Source organism: Histomonas meleagridis (assembly GCF_020186115.1).
Source record: "Histomonas meleagridis strain 2922-C6/04-10x chromosome Unknown contig_26, whole genome shotgun sequence".
In the NCBI taxonomy this organism is placed as follows: domain Eukaryota; phylum Parabasalia; order Tritrichomonadida; family Dientamoebidae; genus Histomonas; species Histomonas meleagridis.
In genome coordinates, this window is record NW_027150837.1 from 553,434 (window position 1) to 575,105 (window position 21,672).

General features: G+C 30.9%; 10 protein-coding genes across 10 annotated transcripts; 5 read left to right on the plus strand and 5 right to left on the minus strand.

The window, feature by feature from the left end:
* Positions 1-722: 722 nt before the first annotated feature.
* Positions 723-1,745, plus strand: GO595_004377 (dolichyl-diphosphooligosaccharide--protein glycosyltransferase 48 kDa subunit; the record flags this gene model as incomplete). The annotated part of the gene is made up of 1 exon (XM_067917502.1): positions 723-1,745. The coding sequence occupies one exon, from the start codon at positions 723-725 to the stop codon at positions 1,743-1,745; it is 1,023 nt and encodes a 340-aa protein (XP_067775501.1).
* Positions 1,746-5,154: 3,409 nt separating this feature from the next.
* GO595_004378 (N-acetylmuramoyl-L-alanine amidase CwlA precursor) lies at positions 5,155-6,120 on the minus strand (the record flags this gene model as incomplete). Its single annotated transcript, XM_067917503.1, has 1 exon — positions 5,155-6,120. The coding sequence occupies one exon, from the start codon at positions 6,118-6,120 to the stop codon at positions 5,155-5,157; it is 966 nt and encodes a 321-aa protein (XP_067775502.1).
* Positions 6,121-6,613: 493 nt separating this feature from the next.
* Positions 6,614-7,765, minus strand: GO595_004379 (CMGC family protein kinase; the record flags this gene model as incomplete). The annotated part of the gene is made up of 1 exon (XM_067917504.1): positions 6,614-7,765. The coding sequence occupies one exon, from the start codon at positions 7,763-7,765 to the stop codon at positions 6,614-6,616; it is 1,152 nt and encodes a 383-aa protein (XP_067775503.1).
* Positions 7,766-9,421: 1,656 nt separating this feature from the next.
* Positions 9,422-10,105, plus strand: GO595_004380 (uncharacterized protein; the record flags this gene model as incomplete). Its single annotated transcript, XM_067917505.1, has 1 exon — positions 9,422-10,105. One exon carries the CDS (start codon positions 9,422-9,424, stop codon positions 10,103-10,105), a length of 684 nt encoding a protein of 227 aa, XP_067775504.1.
* Positions 10,106-10,138: 33 nt separating this feature from the next.
* On the minus strand, positions 10,139-10,777 carry GO595_004381 (UV excision repair protein RAD23-like B; the record flags this gene model as incomplete). The annotated part of the gene is made up of 1 exon (XM_067917506.1): positions 10,139-10,777. The coding sequence occupies one exon, from the start codon at positions 10,775-10,777 to the stop codon at positions 10,139-10,141; it is 639 nt and encodes a 212-aa protein (XP_067775505.1).
* Positions 10,778-12,343: 1,566 nt separating this feature from the next.
* On the minus strand, positions 12,344-14,986 carry GO595_004382 (Sister-chromatid cohesion protein 3; the record flags this gene model as incomplete). Its single annotated transcript, XM_067917507.1, has 1 exon — positions 12,344-14,986. One exon carries the CDS (start codon positions 14,984-14,986, stop codon positions 12,344-12,346), a length of 2,643 nt encoding a protein of 880 aa, XP_067775506.1.
* A 407-nt stretch (positions 14,987-15,393) lies between these two features.
* GO595_004383 (serine/threonine phosophatase PP1) lies at positions 15,394-16,341 on the plus strand (the record flags this gene model as incomplete). The annotated part of the gene is made up of 1 exon (XM_067917508.1): positions 15,394-16,341. The coding sequence occupies one exon, from the start codon at positions 15,394-15,396 to the stop codon at positions 16,339-16,341; it is 948 nt and encodes a 315-aa protein (XP_067775507.1).
* Positions 16,342-16,508: 167 nt separating this feature from the next.
* Positions 16,509-17,930, plus strand: GO595_004384 (BTB/POZ domain containing protein; the record flags this gene model as incomplete). The annotated part of the gene is made up of 1 exon (XM_067917509.1): positions 16,509-17,930. One exon carries the CDS (start codon positions 16,509-16,511, stop codon positions 17,928-17,930), a length of 1,422 nt encoding a protein of 473 aa, XP_067775508.1.
* Positions 17,931-18,826: 896 nt separating this feature from the next.
* GO595_004385 (ras-related protein Rab6) lies at positions 18,827-19,432 on the minus strand (the record flags this gene model as incomplete). Its single annotated transcript, XM_067917510.1, has 1 exon — positions 18,827-19,432. The coding sequence occupies one exon, from the start codon at positions 19,430-19,432 to the stop codon at positions 18,827-18,829; it is 606 nt and encodes a 201-aa protein (XP_067775509.1).
* Positions 19,433-19,889: 457 nt separating this feature from the next.
* On the plus strand, positions 19,890-21,065 carry GO595_004386 (uncharacterized protein; the record flags this gene model as incomplete). Its single annotated transcript, XM_067917512.1, has 1 exon — positions 19,890-21,065. One exon carries the CDS (start codon positions 19,890-19,892, stop codon positions 21,063-21,065), a length of 1,176 nt encoding a protein of 391 aa, XP_067775510.1.
* Between the last annotated feature and the right edge of the window lie 607 nt (positions 21,066-21,672).

Genomic DNA, 21,672 nt, shown 5'->3' on the forward strand with positions numbered 1-21,672 from the left:
AAACGTTGATAAATGATAAGATATTTGTTGAAGATTTAATGATATTAAAGAGATTTGAAGAAAACGTTGTGGCATATTATAACCATATATTGAAGTGGAAGTAACGGTTTTAAAATCATAAACAATTTGTTCTGGAAATTTTGTTGATATGTGATGAAGAATTGCATCACGAAATTGATTTTGTTCATTTTCATCTTGTGGACAATCAACATAAATTTTTGCAAACATTCCATGAACAATAATACATTGATCCGAATGATCTTCAATCGCTTTCCCAAATATTTGGATAAGAGGTACTTGCTTTAATGGTTCATTACGATACCCTAAATTGATTGGATCGAATTCCCGATCTGGTGGCATAAGAATTGGATCAATAGTATTGATTTGAACAGAGATCTTGCAATTTCCACTTGATAAAATCTTAAATTTGTGAATTTCAAATCAAATGTCTTAAAAATACGTTAAACAAAACAAATTTGGGGTATCCTAAAATATTGTCACTTTTGTGTTTGGTCAAAATGTTTTTTCTAGCTTTTTTATCACTATCCTCATCTACACATAAAATTCTCGCATTACTTTCAGCAAAAGGAGATGAAGATAAATATTCTACTTTCTTTAATGATCTAAAATCACTTAATTGCGAAATCACATTTTCAACATGCGGAAAAAATCAAGTTTATCTTGAACGTTTTGGACAAAAGGTTTATGATACAGTTATTATAATGTGCAGTAAAACATCTTGCTTGGGTAATAATGCAGATGATTTATTTGATTTTGTTGACAACGGTGGCAATGCATATGTTTTTTCATCAAATCAAGGTAGTGAACTTCAAGATAAAATTTACAGGCATCTCAATCTCCGTGTAATCAGTTCCAATAAAATTACAGATATTAATGGAAACAAACAGGTTGTTCTCCGAAAAATTGTTGCCCCACCACAAATCGTTTCTCAGTCTGTTAATCCACTTTTATACGAAGGTGGATACTCAACAATTGATCGTCCAAATGATTTCCGTTTCCCTATTGTTATAGGTGGCCTTGAACATTTACCTGTTAATCCGGATCTTGTTTCATATTCACCACATTTAGCCAATGATTTAATTCCCATATCAGCATTTCAAGCACGAAATGGTGGTCGTATCATAATCATTCATTCCTCTACTTTTGCACTCGATGAAACCATGCAGAAAGAAATCACTCTTTCTGAAAACATGGGACAACTTAATACATCAGTTTCAAATGGAAATCGTGATCTTCTTAAACAACTTAGCGAATGGCTTACTCACTACAAGAACCATGTAAAGATCATTGAAGCAAGCCATTGCGATGCTGAGACTGGAGAAACACCTGTTCAGTATCACATCAAGCAAAATGTGACGGTTAGTGCCCGTATCGTCTACGCCGATAGAGGCGAATGGTCGAATTATACAGAGAATGATGTTCAAGTCGAAGTCTTTATGCTTGGAGTATTTGTAAGAAGACACATGAAAATGATAGAGCCTGGATATTATCAAGAAACACTTATGCTCCCAGATCGTGCAGGTAACTTCAAAATTAAAGTGTTCACAGATAAGGAAGGATGGATGAACGCTAGAGAAGAAATGGCAATAGCAATTAGACCATTGGCTATTAGAGAAAAGGAAAAATTCTTATATTGCGCTCAACCTTATCAGGTATCTATGATGCTGATAATGGCTGCTGCTTTCCTCTCTGCGGTTCATTTCCTTTATCACAAGCCACAATAAATAAATTAAACAAAAACATATTCTATTAATTATGCTTTACTTATGGAATTTTGTTGAATTATAATTATAATTGTTATAAGTTTTATGTAATTCAATTAACATTGCTATACAATGTATATTCTTTGTAAAAAAAAAACGTCAATGGTTACTTTCCCAATAATAGATAAAAAATGAAAATTGATAATTTAATTATTCAGTTGCTAGCACATGTAAAAACTTTCAGCTGAGAATATCTGTTGTCTCAGGTTCCACTTCGTACATACTCTAAAGGGAATGCCTTAATTTAATTAGGTCAGAATAAATTTTCTAACAAAAATTCTCAAATTGAAAATTCATGAACTTGTTATGACATGTTCATAAAACTTATCATTTACACAAAGAAAGATTTAAAGAGATCAACTTCTTGAGTTACAAAAAGGTGGTAGACTACATAAATTACTCTGAGCGATTTTCTATATATTTAAGATGTAATTACTTTGGTATCAAAGAAATTGGTAAAGCATTACTTTTACAATAAACCTTTCTAAAAAATGAAAATTAAGCCAATAGTGAAGGTGGGAATGTTTATAATAAGAATACTTTTTTTTCATTCTTCATATATGTTATTCCAATTTTCTTCATCAGAATTAATTAAAATGACACTTCCCAGAAAACGTAATTGCGCTATCACCTTACACGTTATAGAAGTCAAGGTTTAATCTTCGATTAAGAACATTCACCCACCTGTCACGGCATTGTTTTCCTGTACGTTTCAAAGTACCACCTAACAGATTCCATTTTTTTGGTCCATATATATTTACATGATTTATTACCATATCGTCTTCCTCTTGTGTCCATGATCCCTTCTTGATGTCGTTTCTTAACACTTTCTTCCACCTTTCGGAGATTTGCATTGGATTTTTATATGGTAAAAGCATATCATGAATGTATTTCCATTCATAAAAGTTTTCGCTTTTATCATTAATAAAATCTCGAAGGATATTGTCTTCCTCTTGTGTCCATTGCACTTTGTAATTCAGAGGGGGAGCATTGTTTTCGTTCATCATTGTTAATTTTCGACAAATTTTCTTTCAAATTTGTGAGCAACTTTTGTACACTGTGACCACTATTTTCTTATGTAAAGTATTTAAAACATCAATAAATTTGACGTTAGACACATTCCCCGGTGAACGACCAAATATCTCCTTTTTTTCTGAATTTCTTTATAATGTAAACTATATAAATTAAAAAGTGCCATAGGAATTTTCTTTTGCCAAAGTGAACTCAAATGGCATATGCCATAGCTATATATTTTGAAAAAATTCGAATGGCATTTTTTACTATTTTTAAGCATAAAACATTTTTTATTATTATACAAAATGAATTAAGTTTTTAAAACATTTTCGCAAATAATTTATTTTTCCAAATTAAAAACATGCTTTTTTGAATCTTCAAAATTTGTTCTTCAAGATTACTGAATTCTTTAAGATTGCATTTTTTGGACAATTTCAATCACCTTTTGGTTTCGCAACATGTTCGAAACGAATTCTTTTCCGAACGAATTCACGACATCTAGATCAAGCAATTCCCAAACATAATACGAAACTTCCGTTATATTTCTTATTCCCATTATCGCGACAAACAAAGAGTCGAACCAATGTCGAATTATGCTTTTACGTTTCCTTCGCTGAGCGAATTGATGAACTTCACTTCACCTTCTTTTAGAGGCGGAAGTTGGTCATGTTCTAGAGTCGACGCAAAAGGAAGTAATGATGAAGATATGTCAGAAGTTATCTTCCAACATACAGAAAATGCACACAAAACATTTCAGTAGGATACCGTCAATCTAATGTTGAAGAAGATCCATTTGCAAAAGATTTTAAAGGAGATAATATCGTCAAAATATGCATTTAAGGAATGGCAACAGGAAACAACAAAATTGTTCCTAAAAGCTATTGCTTAGTTGATGTATTTCATGGTGATTTCGATTTTTCTAAAAAAAAATATGCTTTTGATTTTATTTGTTGTGAGCTTATAAAACAATAAAAAATAAAAAAGGAGTAAATGAAATGAACATAGTACATAAAATCCAAATAAAACCACCAAGCATGCTCAATACTACTAAAGTTTTTTGAACTGAAAAAAAGACCACCGGGAAGACTCGAACTTCCAACCTTAAGGTTATGAGCCTTACGAACTAAACCCATTGTTCCACGGTGATTTCGTTTTTCCATGAAAAAATGCCCTTTTGAGCTGATTTTGCACAAAAATTCATAATAATTCGATATTTCTTTCCTTGGATTGATAATTCTGACTCTCTTAATTACATCTGGGTATTTAAATAAAAAGAAAAGCATTTTACTTTAGATCGTACAGTATTGAGCCCAATTCCACAACTGTATAACCATTATGTTCCTTATATAATTTTCCAAGTTCTGAAGTGTTAACTCTTTATTATTATTCCGTAAATTCTTCATTATCATAAACACCCTAATAACGCAGGCTGGTGTGTAACTTCAAGTTGTGCAGCATTTTCATATTCTTCACTTGGGAACTTAACCATTGTGGTGTATTTGCTTCTTTGTATTTGCGGTCAAAACTGTATGAAAATTATCTTTTTTTTACCCCTAAGTCCCAAATAATCTAACTTCTCTTCCAAAAACTTATCCCGTCTTCCTTTGCTACAAATCCTTCATCAAACTTAAATTCATTAACATTAAGCAAACATTCCCAAAACAACTATCATATTCGATAGAGTTTATTATTGTTTGTCGTTTTCATTCACGTTCACATTCCAACCTGTTTCAGAATTACTTTAGATATATAAATGTAAAGTCACCTATGATATTAACTTTAGAATTTACATCAATTTTCTCTTTGGGGTATGTGTAAATTACTTGTTTATCACCTCTAAGTTTAAGTGCTAAAAGTACAGTAGAAACAGAAATAATGTTATTCTCTTCAAATGTTTCATCATCAGTCACACGAAATTTATTATATATTTCACTCCTTATCTTTATTCGAATTTGGTTTTATCGACTATGTAAATGGATCAGATTTTCATCTAACAAGCTTTTTTTATAGTAAGCAAATTCTCCAATTAAAACAAAATCATTTTTAGATATTAAAAAAATATGCTCTTCAATAGGATATCGTTTTCTTTTAAGTTTGCATACTTTAGATCGAAAGTTATGTATATACCATTACCCAGTACACCCAATATCTTCAAGGATAAAAAAAATCATAAATCGACTTTTATATGCAGAAAATTTTTCTTTCTCCAAGGCAAAAACAAAAATTATTATATAATATAAAAATTTTCAACTCAATTCTCTTCATCAAAAACAAAATATTTCAATGGTTCCGCGCGGAACGATAGAAAACTTCAATGGTTTACCCGACTGCATATAAATATTCAGACTTAAATGGTTTAGAAGATGTTGCAAGCCTTGTTGTAGTAGCTCTTACGTGAGTCTAATCCATTGTATCCACCATTGACTTTCTTTGTGACTTGTTCAACAGTTGCACCTTTGTTGCAGAGTGAGTTCATGTTATTCTTGTACCACCAGTAACCAGCGGATGTCCATGGATACTTCTTAGCAACGTAGTCAACACCTTGCATAACGTTTTGGTCGCCAATGTAGTTAGCGAATGCTTGGTAATTGGCACGACCTGTCATTTGAATGTAACCAGCACCCTTGAACTTTGGACCATCACCCTTTTGTGTGTTACCAAGGTCTTTTCTGCCTTCGTAAGCTGATCCGGAAGCAATTTCTTTGGTGTATGTACCTAAAACTGATTCATGTGCGCATTGTGACATGAAGTGGCGGATTGAAGCTTGTGTTGTGATGCCGAACTTGGATAAGCAGTTGTTTAATTCATTAACATTTGTGGAAGAGGTATCTTTCCAGCCAAATGATTTGAGTTGGGCTTGTGTAACTTTTCCAGTTGTTGGTGTGGTTGGTGTTGATGGCTTTGATGTGGAAACATAATCTGATGAAACATATCCGAGTTTGCCATTGTAATTGATCATGTACCAATTTCCAGATGTGCCTAAGATTGAAATGCTAACGCCATTCTTAAGTTGACCAAGGGTAGAGCTTGATGTTGTTGGTTCAGAACGAACATTAAGAGCAGAAGCAGTTACATATCCTGTTTTGATAGCTGTTGTATCAAGTTTGATATATTGTGCTGAAACATAACCTGTCTTACCGCTATATGTAATCTTGTACCAGCTTCCAGAGGCAGCAGATGATGTAATTGTTACTTTATTGTTTTTCTTGATTTGGAAAAGAACTGATGAGCTTGTTGTTGCGCTAGCACGGACATTAAGAACATCAGCAGTGACAGTACCTGATGTAGATAATGATAAAGCTAAAATAGCTACAAAGAACATTTGATAACCAACAAGTATTCAATACAGATTTAAACTGGCATTCAAATTGTTTCTCAAATATTTATCACCTGGAAACTTTTTGATACAAAATAAACAGTTAATTGTCAAATGACAACTAACCGAACAAAGTCAGTTATTGTGTCAAGCTGACATGAAAGTGGTTAAATTTTGAATTTTAATATTAAAATCATTTAAATTAGTCCACTATTCTTTTAATGGAACTAATTATATATGTAATAGTAATGTTTATATGAATTTTTATATAAATCAATAAATTGAATCTTTTTGAAAAAAATGATTTTGTAATATAATCTGTTTGTCTATATAATCAAACATTTATATCATCGCGTTATCAAAAAGAAATTGTATTTATGTCAATATTTTTTTTTGTAATTACATGAATGAATGTAATTTTATATTAACACAAGAAAACAATATAATCATTTATGTATTTTATACAGAGTTATAATCGCGAATCTAATTTATACTACTACTAACTTCCACCAGTAAAATTCGCGTTAATAAAAGCGTGCTGTAATGCCTCAGTCGGTGTCATTCTTTCGTCTGGGTCTATTCTTAATATCTTTTCAAGGAAGTCATAAAACACAATTCTTTTTGGTCTTTCATTTCTTTTCATTTCATCTGTCATTTTCTTACCATATTCCAAAATAACATTTTTTAAATCTGGTATGATAAAGTAACGATAATTAAACTCTGTTTGTGGAACTGTTCCTAATCCATTATCACGAAAATATTGTTCTTCTGTTTTTAAGGAACCATCACTCGTAAAGAACATGTCCTTCTTGGATGATAGATTTAAGACACGTTCGGGCACATTACCAAGCATGGTTGTGATCAATTCGACCATTTGAAACTCATTTTGGCCTGGAAAAAGTGGCAGCGCAGTAAAAAGTTCGAAAAGAACGCAGCCAAGCGACCACATGTCTATGGGAAACGAATAGTTCATGCCAAGGAGAACTTCTGGTGCTCTGTAATATCGAGATTGAATGTAAAATTGTGGTACTTGATTTGATAACATGGAACTTCCAAAGTCTATCATCTTGACAGAAAAGGAATATATGTCCCCAAGTAAGATGTTTTCAGGCTTAAGGTCGCAATGAATAACACCAATACGTTGTAAGGCAATTAAGGCAATAAGCATCTTCTTAGCTACAACTTGAACAAGCTGAAGTGGAAGGCCTGTATAATCACGGCGTTTGATGATTTCATAAAGATCAAATGATAATAGCTCAATTACCATGCAGATGTGATCATAATAAACAAACCAATCGTATAATTGTACAATACATTCTTTTTCATCTTCATTAATTTGCGATTGTATTTGCATCATGAGTTGAACTTCACGTTGTGCTTGTTGACGATAACGAAGATGAGATTTGGAAACTTTAATAGCATATGTGGTAGGCATTTGTGTTCCATTCGAATTGGATTGTATTTCTTCAACTTTTAAAACTTGACCAAATTGTCCACGACCAAGTAATGAAATTACTTTGTATTTGCTACCTTTTGGACTGTCAAGTATATCATTTTGCTTTATTATGAGATCTCCATTTGAATTGTCATGACTTAGAGGGAAAGCTGGTGTGCTGGGTTGAGTTAATACAACGCTTGGAGATCCAGTCATTTCCAATAAAACGGCACTTTTCAGAGGTACTTTAAACGTACCCGGCACAACAGAAAATAAGAATACATTTTTTGTTCACAAATAAATGTTACAAGTTAAATTATGCTGCTTCAATAACGAAGTTTTTCTATATTATAATTTTGTATCATTTTTGCTTGAATATCTTAGTTGAATTAATTCCTCGTTTTGCATTTTCTTCATACATAATCATAATTATTTTTTAAAAAGATTGTTCACATCATTTGGTACATGAGAAATATTTTGATATATATAAAAGAACATTATTATGATTCTAAAATCATGAAAGGTAAATAGTTAGTCATATGATTTCGTAAATATAAATATAAAATAACAATGATCACAAGTGTCTATTTTCATCAATACACATCTTAATATTCAATTAAAAGAAATTAAACATTTATCCATTTGTAATAAAAACAATTTATCTTAAAGAAAATCATTATATTGATACTAAATAAAAACATTTTAACATAAATTGAATTTTATTCGCAACCTGTTAAACTAATTATATCAAAGAGTATATCGCTTTCATTAATTGGCTCCATCGGCATTTGAAGGCTTGACTTCGTAACCACTGGATAATACTTCGGGACGGCGCTCAGCCTATAGACATATCCTACTCCTGAAAAGAATATTGACATCACAATTCCAACAGCCTTACTGTATTTAAACTTTCACTTTTTGTCACCAATACCATATTCGTGTCATAATTTTATATCCGCCGTAAGTGATTGTTGGTAAATGTCTTAGATATGTTGAGCTATAAAGATATACATAATCCCGTATTTCTTTCGTTGTCTCAACATTTAATGTGACTTGTACAAGTCACCCAACCATTGTCTTTAATGGTGCGAATTGATGTTGTTGTTATGGAATCATTGACTTGAATAATTTTGGACATGGGAAAACATTTATATCGACCATAGAAAGTATAACCTGAGTAATATATTTTTAAATATGGATTTTGTGTGATCATATTGTTGATTTTCATAATCGGTATATGACTTGGTATATTGGAAGGCTTGAAAAACAACATCTTGTTCTAAGCTGTATTTGCCATATAATATTATCGCAGATAAAGCTACACAACATATAATACATATAAAAAAAATACTTTTACTTGTATCTTCATCATTACTTCGAAAAAAATATATTAGAATTGAACATGCAAGCATAACTAGGGAAACATAGCTTACTCAATGTAATGCAATCGGAATACTCGAAACTTCAAAAAATTTAAGATCTGGATTTTGCTTTTTTGCTTCAAGATACTCATTCCGGGGTATAAAGAATGTACAGAAGCAAAGTGTAGTTAAAAAATTATTGATAAGATGCAAATGATGATTGGCAAGTTTTGGAATCTTCATAAGTTTTTCTAGATTACAACTAATGTGTAAATAATTTGTTGGTCCTTCTTCTCGTTCACTAGATTTTGTCAGTGATTCTCTGTTAGATCACACATTTCGATTTCTCTTTTATCATTCATTTATGAATGTCAATATACAAAAAATTATATTGAAATTCTCTTTCAAATATTTTTTTGATACGTTTACACAATAAAAAACAATGTGTTCAATTCCTTTCAATTTGGTCCGAACAGAGTTGTGTGAATTTGGGGCGCCCTCATTCAATCGAATGGAAGAAAAACCAAACGATTTTCTTTCAAGCATTTCTAATTTACAAGGTATGAAGGGAATTCCAGTAAGAAAAAGAGTTGATCCTCTTATTTCAAATGAACTTAAATTATATCAATGTACTTATAATACAGTTCATACAATTCGTGGAACTAGAATTAAAATTCAATTTTCGCGAGAAGGAAAAATTTTATATTCAACTAAGCTTAAAGGAAGAAGACCTGAAAAGCCAATTCCAATTGCAAAAGGTCCAGAAATGCATTATAGCTCTAAAGAATTTGCTGGATTTCTTCTCACTGGAAATAATCACAATTCATTTTCACTGAGGGCAAAAACCGAATATGGAAAAGAGATATTATCAATTCAAATATCTCATCCAAGCAGAAATAGAAATATACCGAAGGACATATCACTGACATTTTTCCAGAAAGATTCTTTAGTGCCACAAAAACTTGTTAATCGAAAGTGTGATTATAATGCTGACGGATATTGGGAAATCGATTTTGATGGAAAAGAAGCCACACCAAGCACAAAAAATTGCATTTTAGTCAATGAGTGCAATAATTGTGAGTACATAGGCATCAGAAAAATCTCAAATTCTCTCATCGAAATCGATTCAGTTGAAATTGTCACTCCACTTTCGGTATTTGGGATTGCCCTTTCTGTTTTTATTGCTCAGACTTAGAAAAAAATTAGAAATTTAAATATGAAGATATATTTATATTACTTTGTTATTGTCTATTATCCAAGCAACAGCGTCATCTACGTTGCCGTTTGTCACCCTGAGAGCTTCTATACAGCTTTCTCGACTCGCAATGTTTAATTCCTCCATTTCTTTCAATTGTTGTGGATACGGATTTTCATCCTTTTCTGGTTTGATGCTACCGGAAAGAAGGCCGTCTAATAAAACATAAACCTCGTCGTATTTTCTGTTTCCTTTTTGAATCATCTGTTGAATTCCTTTGAGGATTTCTGATATTCCAGATTGAACTTCTGGGTTATCCAAAGTGGAATATTCTGACGTCCCTAGCTTCTGTTGAAACTGTTTTATTACCTCTTCAGATGGTTGAGAAATTGGTGGGTCTAAATTTGAAATAGAAAATTCTTTGTTTGTTTCTTTTGGTTTTTGATGACTTTCAGATATGTAAAGAGAAATAGGCTTTTTAGGTTTGAAATCAAAAGAAGAAAGTGGTTGTATATTTTTCATTATTTCCATTGCATATATTAGCCGAATATTAGAAATTTTACAGCCATACTTAGTAGCAATTTTACGCTTTAGGTCCTTGACATTTTGGCAATCATCAATATCTATTTCAAATTTTGATTTATCTCCCATATTTTTGATCTGAAGTTTCATTTTATGGCTATTTCCTTGAAAGATGCCATAAAAAATTGTGTCGAAATAATATGCCATAATTCAATACTTTATGGAGAAGGAAATTTACTTAGTAAAATATTACATGAAAACAAAAATATTCTAACTTTTTATCATCTTATTTATCAAGAAAATTTCTTCAAAAATAACATAAATTATGTGGGTGAAATGTTAAGACAATATAGAAACTAATTTAAATAAAAGTTAAAAATAATGAATAAAAATGAATTTTGAGTTCAATTAAGATATAAAGCATTATTAATTAATCTTATTATGATATAAAAGGAAATTTCCTAAATATATATTAATTGGAATATACTTCTAATTTTGGTTATTTTAAAGTAAAAAATAATGATTTACAAGGGAAGTTGTCTATACTGGAGAACTCTAATATTTTTTTAATGGAAACGCTTTTGAAATCTCACACAAAGGAAGTTGTTATTCATTAAATATATTGCATAGAAATTCATATTTATAGAAATCCATGATCTTGTTATGTTGTTGCTAACAATTTTTTCTTGAAGTTTTTCTTAAATGAACTTTATAATATAATTGTAGTTATGTATTTACATTTTATGGATACACTTGGTAATAGGTAATGTGTTTTATGTATAATGTTATTTTGTTAATTTTTATATGGAAATTATGTTTGTATGTTTTTATTAACATTTGTTTTGATGCTTTTCTTTCTATCTGCAGTCAGATATTATTATAACATATTCCAAAATATTAAAACATATTCCAAATTATTCAAATGAATATTTTTTGCATTAACATCAATTCCTTTATCTAAAAGTAATTTTACTATTTCTATATTATTATTTCTAACTGCAATATGAAGTGCTGTTTCAAATTATTAAAACATATTAAAAATTATTAAAACATATTAAAAATTATTAAAACAGCTTCTAAATTATTTAAGCATATTTGCAATTATTAAAACATATTTCAGATTATTCAAATGAATATTTTTTGCATTAACATCAATTCCTTCTTTATTTAAAAATATTTCACAAGTTCAATATTTTTCGATTTTGAAGCAAATGGCAAAACATTTTTAGGAATTTGATTATTTTGAAGGAAAGATTTAAAGAGATATAAATTTCCGTTCTTCTTACTGAGGTATTAATAATATTATTGTTAATTTTTCATCCTTTTTCTTCCAAAATGCTAATATTTCATAATTATCTTTATGGATACAAAAGCTTATCAAATCTTTAGTTTTATCTTCAGACATATAAGTAAATATCAAATACATGATTTGTTGATGAAAATGCATAATAAACTATGTTACTATATATTGAAAAAAATATTTAAAATAGAGAGATATCTAAGAAATTCCGGGAAAAAATTCAATTGCAAATTGCAATATATCTACATAATATTATCACGTAATTTTTTGAATTCAAAATATAAATACGAACGTTACTTATCTAATGTGATAAAATTGACGATGTGTCCAATGCAAATAAATTACATCAGCAAACAAATCATTCACTTTTTGAATACAATAAATTTACAGTTACAGTATTGAATGGTTTACACATTTCAAATTTGTCTAGAAATAAACGTCTCCGCCGGTTCTTCTTCGATATCGTCGTTATCGTTTGCTCTTTTCCTTGTCTCCTTTCTGCTTGACATAAGTCCGGTGACCATTTTTTGTGTCGGCTTTTCTTTGTTCGCAATTTTCTGTAGGATTGGCTCAAATCTTTCACTAGCAATTTCTGATAGTTCAATTGCATTGTCAGGCGAAATTGAGAACAAAAACTGTACGATAACAATCAAATACTTATCGTTTTCGCCATTTTCAAACCAATTCTTCACCATTTGAAATGTATCAAATTTGCCAATAATGAATCTGGCGGAAATTTTCAGAGCGTTTTCATCGATATCCGATTCAATAAAAGCGTTAAACAGCTGCGAGCCGTCTATTAACTTATACGGGGCCAACTCTTTCCATAATGCCTTAACGTTCACCTGCATATATTCGTTACCATAATATATCATCAAATGTGCTGAATATGAAATAGGGATTGAATGGATTTGAATGGGTCTGGCCGCATATTCGAATAGTTCACTTTTCTTCAGAAACTTATGAAATGAATTGTAAAACAAATCGATGTCTTCTATCGGCATCAGTTCTTTTTCTTCTTCATTTTCATCGTTGTTAACTCTCAGAAAAGGCGACAATGAAAATAAAGTACTCAATGCTTTGAATGACTCTTCTTTAACTTTGAGTGAACCGATTTTCAAATGTTTCACGAACGTTTGTAAATATTCGTTAAACGTATCCATGTAATTGCCAATCATTTCTGGGTTTAAACGTATTCTCTTTATATCCCACTTATAGAAATATTGTAAACATTCGATACAATTTGCAATGTACGAATCACTTTTTGAGTCTGTAATTTGTTTCAATATTTGGTCGCGTAACTTATTATTGTCCGACACATCGATTAAACGCGTTGCAGCCACAAATTTACCAATAGTACAATCGTTTTCAGTGTCTTCGATCTTCGTACAGTCCACAGCCAACCGGTTTAATTCCTCTTTAGCTAAAGAACTTAATTGATGATTCCCTAATGATAATTCATATAATGAAACTATTGATGACGTATATACATTTTTGTCGTTGTTGTTCATAAAGATATCTCTGATTTCGCCGAGTAATTGTTGATACAAATGTTCGCATGAATTATCTGATATTGTATCTAAGTCCAATAAACGCGATGCTTCAATCAAATGAATAACTGTTTCATTCTCCGATTGGAAAGCCCGAATCATTTTCGGTAATTGTTTAACTAATGTCAACGTTAGTTTCCGTATTCGTTTATCTGATTCGGGCGGAATCTTTTCGATTTTCCCAACTGTTCGTTCTGATGATATTAATAAGATATGTGATAATAGTTCTATTGTTTTGTCATCGCTTTCATTCATCATCATTTCGCAGATTTTATCAAATTGTCGAATACATTTAACTTTGGGATATAATGTAGAGATAACATATGGTAAATCATCAGAATTAAACTTAGACGAAAATTCAACAAGTTTCGTTAAATCATTCGTATCAGATTTAAAATAATGTGCAGTAACAAATTTAGATGCTGATAATCGAACTGATTTACTATCGTCACATAATAACTCAAATATATGCGTGCAATCAAGTTCGCCTATCATCCCTTTCTCACTTAATACATATAAGCATTCAAGTGCCATCGATGATACTGAGTTATCTTTGTCATCACATAATTCAATAATATGCCCAATGTAACGTTCTGAAATTTCAGAGGTCGTATCGGCGGGTAAATCATTGAAAATTTGACTTAAACATTTTAATGCATTTTTGCGATTTTTATGCGTTTGATCATACGTAGCTCGACCAATATAATTAAGTTTTTGTACATCTGCAAAGAGTTTGGGATATATATGTGATAAATCAGTAATTAATGTAATTGACATATTTCGAATAAATGGATCAACATCTCTGGTGCGAACTATAACAAAGTTTTGGAAGAGATCATTTGAAGCTGATGTGTAAAATTGCGCTTCATGTTCTAAGACATCTATTTGTTGACTGATTGTATCTGTCGATTCAAGTGTTCGAAGTCGTTCAAGTTCGAAATCGGTACTTGAAAGTGATGTAGCTAAGGATCTAAGTAATTCGAAGATACAAAAGGATGAGCTAATTCGAAGAGAACGAATTAGACATTTACTATTAAATGTAGGAAGCCATCTACGAAATGTATGATATTGATTGGAATATAAAGCCCCACATGAAATCATTGTGTTACTCATTTGTTTCCAGAATTTTTGTAATTTATTATTATTTTTATCTTTCAAAAATGTATCTAAAGGTATTTCTCCATTCCCTTCATTGATGCCTTCTTGGAATTCAGTAAGAGCATATTCTTGTAAGTTTCCTTCAATATATTCTGGCGTAATTTCAACTTTCTTTCCTGCTATTTGCATAATCAATGTTAATAATTCGCAAAAAGCTTCTAATTGATTCTTGTTATATCTAGCAACCCAAGATCTAATGATTTTATCTTCATCATTCGAAAAGAAATAATCAAATAAATTTGATACTGATTCAAAAGCAGGCATTGTCGCTTCTACAATATCTTCTGGAATTGCTTGACTAACTTGGCCTTGGCTGCTTTGGTCTTTTTCGTTTTGCGAGTTTTCCTTCATTTGAATCGATTTTGATGTTACTTTGATGCGCCATTATTTCGAACAAAGTTTGTCAAAATTAAGGAAAAGCGGGCAAAAGTGCTCATGAAAAAGATTTGATGGGATCTATTAGAAACGCACATTACATTGAGAATCTTTATGTAAATTTTTTTAAATTCTTGTTCTCTCTTAGCAACAATATTTTCAGAAAAAAAATTTAATTGTCTTTCTATTTAATCAATTTTTTTTTAAATGTTCTTACTAATATTTTCTGCTTGGTATACTATTAACACAAATGATTTTCATATATTGTAAATAAAAAGATATAATATGAGAACAGCAATCTCTTTGAGTTTTTTAGTTGGCTTTTTTCCCAAGGATTATAAACTATACAATAACGAAATAAATGTAAACGTAATTTTCCCATCATGGATGTAATCATTGATAAAATTCTCTCAAAACTTGTTGCTGTAAGAGAGTCACCACTTGGAACTCCTTCTGGGCTTACAGTTGGTGAAATCATCTGGCTTTGCCAGACGGTTAGAAAAATATTTCTTGATCAACCAATTTTATTAAAAATACAAGGGCCTGTAACAGTTTGTGGTGACATACACGGACAATACCACGATCTACTTAGATTATTCGAAGTTTGTAAATATCCACCAGAAACTAATTATTTGTTTCTGGGTGATTATGTTGACCGTGGGAAACAAAGTATTGAAACAATATGTCTTTTATTTGCCTTGAAGGTAAAATACCCAGAGATTTTCTTTTTATTAAGAGGGAATCATGAGAGTTCCAAACAAGGTGAAGAGTTTGAATTCTACAAAGAATGTAACGAACGCTACAGTCCTAACATTTGGCATATTTTTTGTGATGTTTTTAATTGTCTTCCAGTAGCTGCAATTCTTAATAACAAAATATTTTGTGTCCATGGAGGAATTTCTCAATATATTAAAAGCATAGATGATATATCCAACATCCAAAGACCAACAGAAATCCCAGATGAGGGAATTCTTTGTGATTTGATGTGGTCAGATCCTGATCCAGAAGCAAATGATTGGGCTCCAAATGCACGAGGCACGAGCTACTTCTTTGGGGTCGACCATTTGAATGAATTCAGAAGGAAATTTGGATTCGATCTTGTATGCAGAGGTCATCAGTATGTGGAAACGGGATTTGATTTTCCATTTGGTGAAGCAGGAGGAATAGTAACTGTTTTCTCTGCACCAAATTATTGTTATGAAGTTGGAAATAGAGCTGCAGTGATGAAAGTTGATGAAGAAATGAAATGTTCTTTCGTTGTATTTGATCCAATTATTGACTGGGATGAAATATATCAAAACAAGAATGATTTGGATTTGAATAAGAATTGAGTTTGATAATTATTATTCATAATGTTAATAAATTTTCATTAAAAAATGATTGTGTGGTATGTTTATATTTTGGTAAATTCTTGATGATTTTGTTGCAAAGAGTTTTCAAATATGTAATGACATGTGACATGAAAATTCAACGTGAGACAGCCGTCACTTTTCCCAAAATGAATTTTAATGTATCCCTTCTCCAACGTCTTCAATGTTCTTTTAACAATTATAGACAAAACAACCTTTTTATAGATTGTAATGTTTTAGCAGAAGATAAAGAGTTCCCTTGCCATAAAATTGTTTTAGCACATAATTCCGAATTCTTCAAGGAATTGTTTTTAAAGGAAAATCAAGAAGGAATCTATACGTTCAAAGCAGAAAAATATATGAACCCACAGAGTATGTTAATTGCTTGTCTTGAATTCTTATATACAAATCAAATTGAAATTTGCTCGGAAAATGTAGTTGCCATTCTATCTATAGCACTCCATCTAAAAATTCGTAAGTTACAATTAATTGCATATGAATATTTTGTAAGGGATATTAATTATCAAAATGTTCTTCAATACTCCAAAAAATGCGTTGAATATGATATTCCTGATTCGGCAGATGCTCTTGTTAAAATTATTGCAACTCATTTCTCCTCATTTAAACTCTATGATTTATTTAATTCAATCAATTCCAAGATTCTTTACCTTATCCTTAAGTCACCACATTTAGATAACATGCCGCCAGATGAGAAGCTTAGTATAATCGGCAAATTCCATGCCTTTTCACCTATAACAGATAAATCACATCAAAATGATCTTTCTACTGTTGTTGATTGGTCATCTCCTAATTCCTATCAATATCTTGCTCGCCACAAATGTTTGTGGATGCCCTCACATATTATTCGACCATTGTATCGCGAATTGATGAAATTCCGTCGAAAGAATTTCAAAGAATTTTCCGAGCTTACCAAAACCTCTTCTGATGAAGTATCTTCCTGGTTCCCTTTAACATGGTGTCAATCCATTATCGCTGGCTCCAAGTATCAAGATGATAAATTTTCTGTTGATCCTGTTTCTTTCTTATCCTCCATGGGTAAAATGGTTTCTAATGTTGATCCCATCACATATGGCATGCTAAAATGCAACACAAGCGACGTTAGCATCGACTCTAAGTGCGTGTCAAATCCATTGATGGAGAATCCGTTAACATATTTTATATCTGAATCGAAAAATCCTTTTTATGAGATTGATTTAGGCGAAATGTCTCTTTTCCAACCTGAGATAATTGTGGTTAAATGTTTTAGTGAGGAATATGTGCAAAGGAAAATTTCGAAATTTTTCTCATTGACAAAAGATAAAATTGATCAGAAAGATCAAGAGTCAATGTGTCCAATTCCGAAACATATTAATATTGTTGGTATAACTAATGAAGGAAATGAAATTCAAATTTATGATGGAAAATTCCAGGAAGAAATTCCTGTAAATATTAATTGTTTAATAAGAAAATTTAGATTTACTATGATAGGAAAGAATACTGTTGGAGTGGACGTGCTCAGAATATTCTCGGTGAAATTACTTGGAATGTTCTTGCAAAACAAAAATGAATAAATAAACGATTCATATAATTTGAAATATTTTCATGAACTGATGAACCTTCTTTTTTAAACAATTTTAATTAATGAGTAAATATATCTGAAACAAGAAATTTGACTTAAATCAAACAAAGTATGACAATATTTCAATGGGTTTTTTTGGACGTGTATTCAAAAAGTGTACACAACGAAGATGAATTAATTTTTAATTCAAGCATCTAAAAAGAGACAAAGTACACTCTTTTAATTAAAGAACAAAGAGCCGTTTTGTTTTTTGATGTATTCTGAATGATATGTTACAGAAAAATATGCATTTAAATCAGAAAATAATGATAAATACATTTGTTGTTCAACTATTTTAAAGGCAATTTTCATTTTTACCATTTGGTGATGCGCAAAAATACGAATTCAAAAAATTATTCTTCCATGCTTCAAACATGTCATTCCTTTTTGATAAATCGAACTGCTCATGCTTCTTTGTCTAAAAGGATTATCTTATGCATGGGATTATTCTTATTATGACAAATATTGTTTTGATACACATTAATTAAATCACATTATTCTCAAAATAGTTTGAAAAGAATATACAAAAACAAGTTCATGTTAAGGATTTTTATTAAGAATATTAGAGGAGGTTGCATTTACAGCAGCAGCAGTGGCAGCAAGAACTTGAGCAAGAACATGACGAGGAACTCATAACAACAAAATGGCAGTTTTTTATGATCCAACCACAAACAAAAACAAACGATATTTAAAAACTTTACAGTCAGCATTCAAAGTTTGTGAGCCAACTCAATTCACTTTTCAGTTAATTGAATGAAAATTCATAAAACGTTAATCGAAATTGAAAAAAATTCAATGTGTTACAACATGAATTGTGTGGTTTATCCCTAAATCGTCTTCCAAAACATGCTAGCATCCGCATTTTTGATTGTTGGCTGCTTGGTCATTAGTTTTTTCTAATAAAACTCCTTGTGGAGGAGGTTTGTTATCATCAGCAGCAGGAATAAGTGCTTGTTGATGTGCTTCTAATGCAACTGAACTGAATAATTCTTCAATTGACGTACCAACCTTTGCTGATACTTCAAAGAAGGTTGCTGATACATTTTTAGCAAAAGATTCGCCATCTTCTGTTGATATAACTCTTTGGTCTTCAAGATCAGCTTTATTCCCGACAATAAATAGAATCTGTGGTGAGCCATTTTGCTTTAAATCATTTATCCAAGTGTTAAGTTCTTGAAATGAGTTTAGATCTGTTATTGAATAAACAAGGATTACAGCTGCAGCTCCACGATAATACATTGGTGCAAGAGATCTGAATTTTTCTTGTCCTGCTGTGTCCCAAATATCTAATGTAACATCATTTCCATCAATATCAATTGTTTTCTGTTGACAATATGCACCAATTGTTTCTTGTATCTCATCTGTAAACATACCCTTAAGAGCTCTATTGATGATTGATGTTTTTCCTACATTTGCATCCCCAAGAAACACGACTTTTAACGATTCATCACACATTTCAAATGTCACTTTTAATTTTTCAATTGATAATCGGTCATTCGCTCAACTTTGTCCGAACACGCATATTCAATAATTGACTGTAGCAAACGTTAGAAAAATGCTTTTAAGTGGAAAATTTTCATCGAAAAGAATTCCATTTCATCGAAAATTTTTCACTCGCCTTGGTGTAGATTTTATAATCAACACCAAAGAAACATACAAAATTACAAATGATAGCGTTTTAGATGCAATTTGGAGTTCTTCAAATAATTTATTTTTGCTTTGGGCAATATCATCAAAAGACTCTTCATTTGTAATTCGACAAGCTGCTGCAGCAGCTTTAAATACATCACGTTTCTTATTAACCACATCAATTTCTTGTTATGATTTTGCTTTCTCACTAATTGTCAGCAAGATATATTCAAAAGCGCAAACCTTCTCTATTAGTTCAGCAACAGAAAGAGCTATTATTCGAATGTTAAATACTTTCAGAAAAAATGGAGGAGTTTACTCTGATATCTCAGAGATTATGCGTAACTTCTTAAATGTTACTAAAATATCACCAGGATGCTTTAAAATCAACGATGTATGGAACAAATTTCCATGCGTTGATGAACCTCAATACATACGAAGTGAAGTGAAATCACAAAAATACATTAACGAACTCCGGAGAACGTTTAAGAAGGAATTTGGGGATACCCTAACTGAGTATGTGGAAGAAATCAAACATCAACCAATTGAAATTGGTTCTTTCATTGTTTTTAATGGAAAACTTCGAGAATCAGGGCAAAATATATCAATAACATATATGAGCCCTAACACAGAAAGGATGCGAAAACTTGATTTAATTCCATTCAAACTTTTTGGAAGATTTATCAATATTATACCCGGACTATCTTTAGAGAAAAAACTTTATAATTCGTTCATAAGAAGAATTAATTATTCGATTACAAGTGAAATTGAGTCAAGGCTATTTATACTCAAAAAATTTGGAGTTGACATCAACGAATTAAATCCAAAAATTCTTTTTAAGAATGCTCGAAAAATACCTATTCCGATATACATAGCAGCTCCTTTGAAGTCGTTATGCACTACTCATGTAATGATATCTGATGTTCAACCACAAAAAATCGAAAAGTTGCGCCCAAAGGATACGAGATCTTTGTCTAATTTTGTTGCTGATCTTCTATTTGAAAAGGGTTGTATTGTTGGCGATCTTTCAAGGGGAAATCTTCGATCATTTAACAACAAGTTATCACTCCATAAGTTTTCGTCATTAACACAAATAGATAACGATAATATGTCTGCTGGCTTCTCTCTTTTGTATTCTTGTGCAACTCGGCATGAAAATAAGGCAATTAAAGCTGGTCAAGTCCTCGGAATTTCCGACTTCCTGGTGTCAAAGATGGTTAAAACTAAAACTGTTCAGTACAAAGTTGTTCGCCAGGCTCTCGAGCGGAACGCTGACCTCGTACTGCCATTGAGTGAAGCCGTTTGCGGTATCGTCAATTCAAAAATTGAATCGAATTGCGGTTATTGCGCGATGTCAAATTTCGCGCTTGGAACTGTAGCTAAAGCAATTTCACCTAATTTAAGCCATAAGAATTTTCCATTTTTTGTTGGGAAATTATTACAATATGTTCCTTATTAATGTTTGATATATAAAATATTACTTTTCTGGATACTTTGTAAAATGATTTTAGAAATTTAGTAATTTTTTTAAACTAATTCACACAAGTCCGTCAAAACATAATTTGTTTCTATGCTTTTCTTGCAGATTTAGATGAATTTATAAACCCAAAATAATAATAATAATAATAAAAATCTTTAGCATAAATATCAATTCCTTTTTATCATATAAAATACATATAATTCCAAGTTCTTTTAAACGATAAATTTTTTCTAATTTGTTTTCATAAAGATAATAAAATATATCATTTCGATGAAATTCAATTGCTGCAATTAATATGCTTAATCAATTAATGTAGCATTTTTTGAATAATAAATGAACATCTTTCATAAAGTGATGGTATTATTGTTTGATAAGAATTAAAATTTGTTTGTGATGAAATTTCTTGAAGTTTTTCTATTTCATCACTTCGAATTATTTTCGCAATTTCATTTGGATTATGTCCTTCTTTAATTAATTGCTTATGAAGCTCCCAATCATTCCTTGATAATTTTTCATAATTCATAAATTATGAAAATGTTCATCAATACAATTATCTAAACATGAAAAATAGAATTTTTTTTTAATA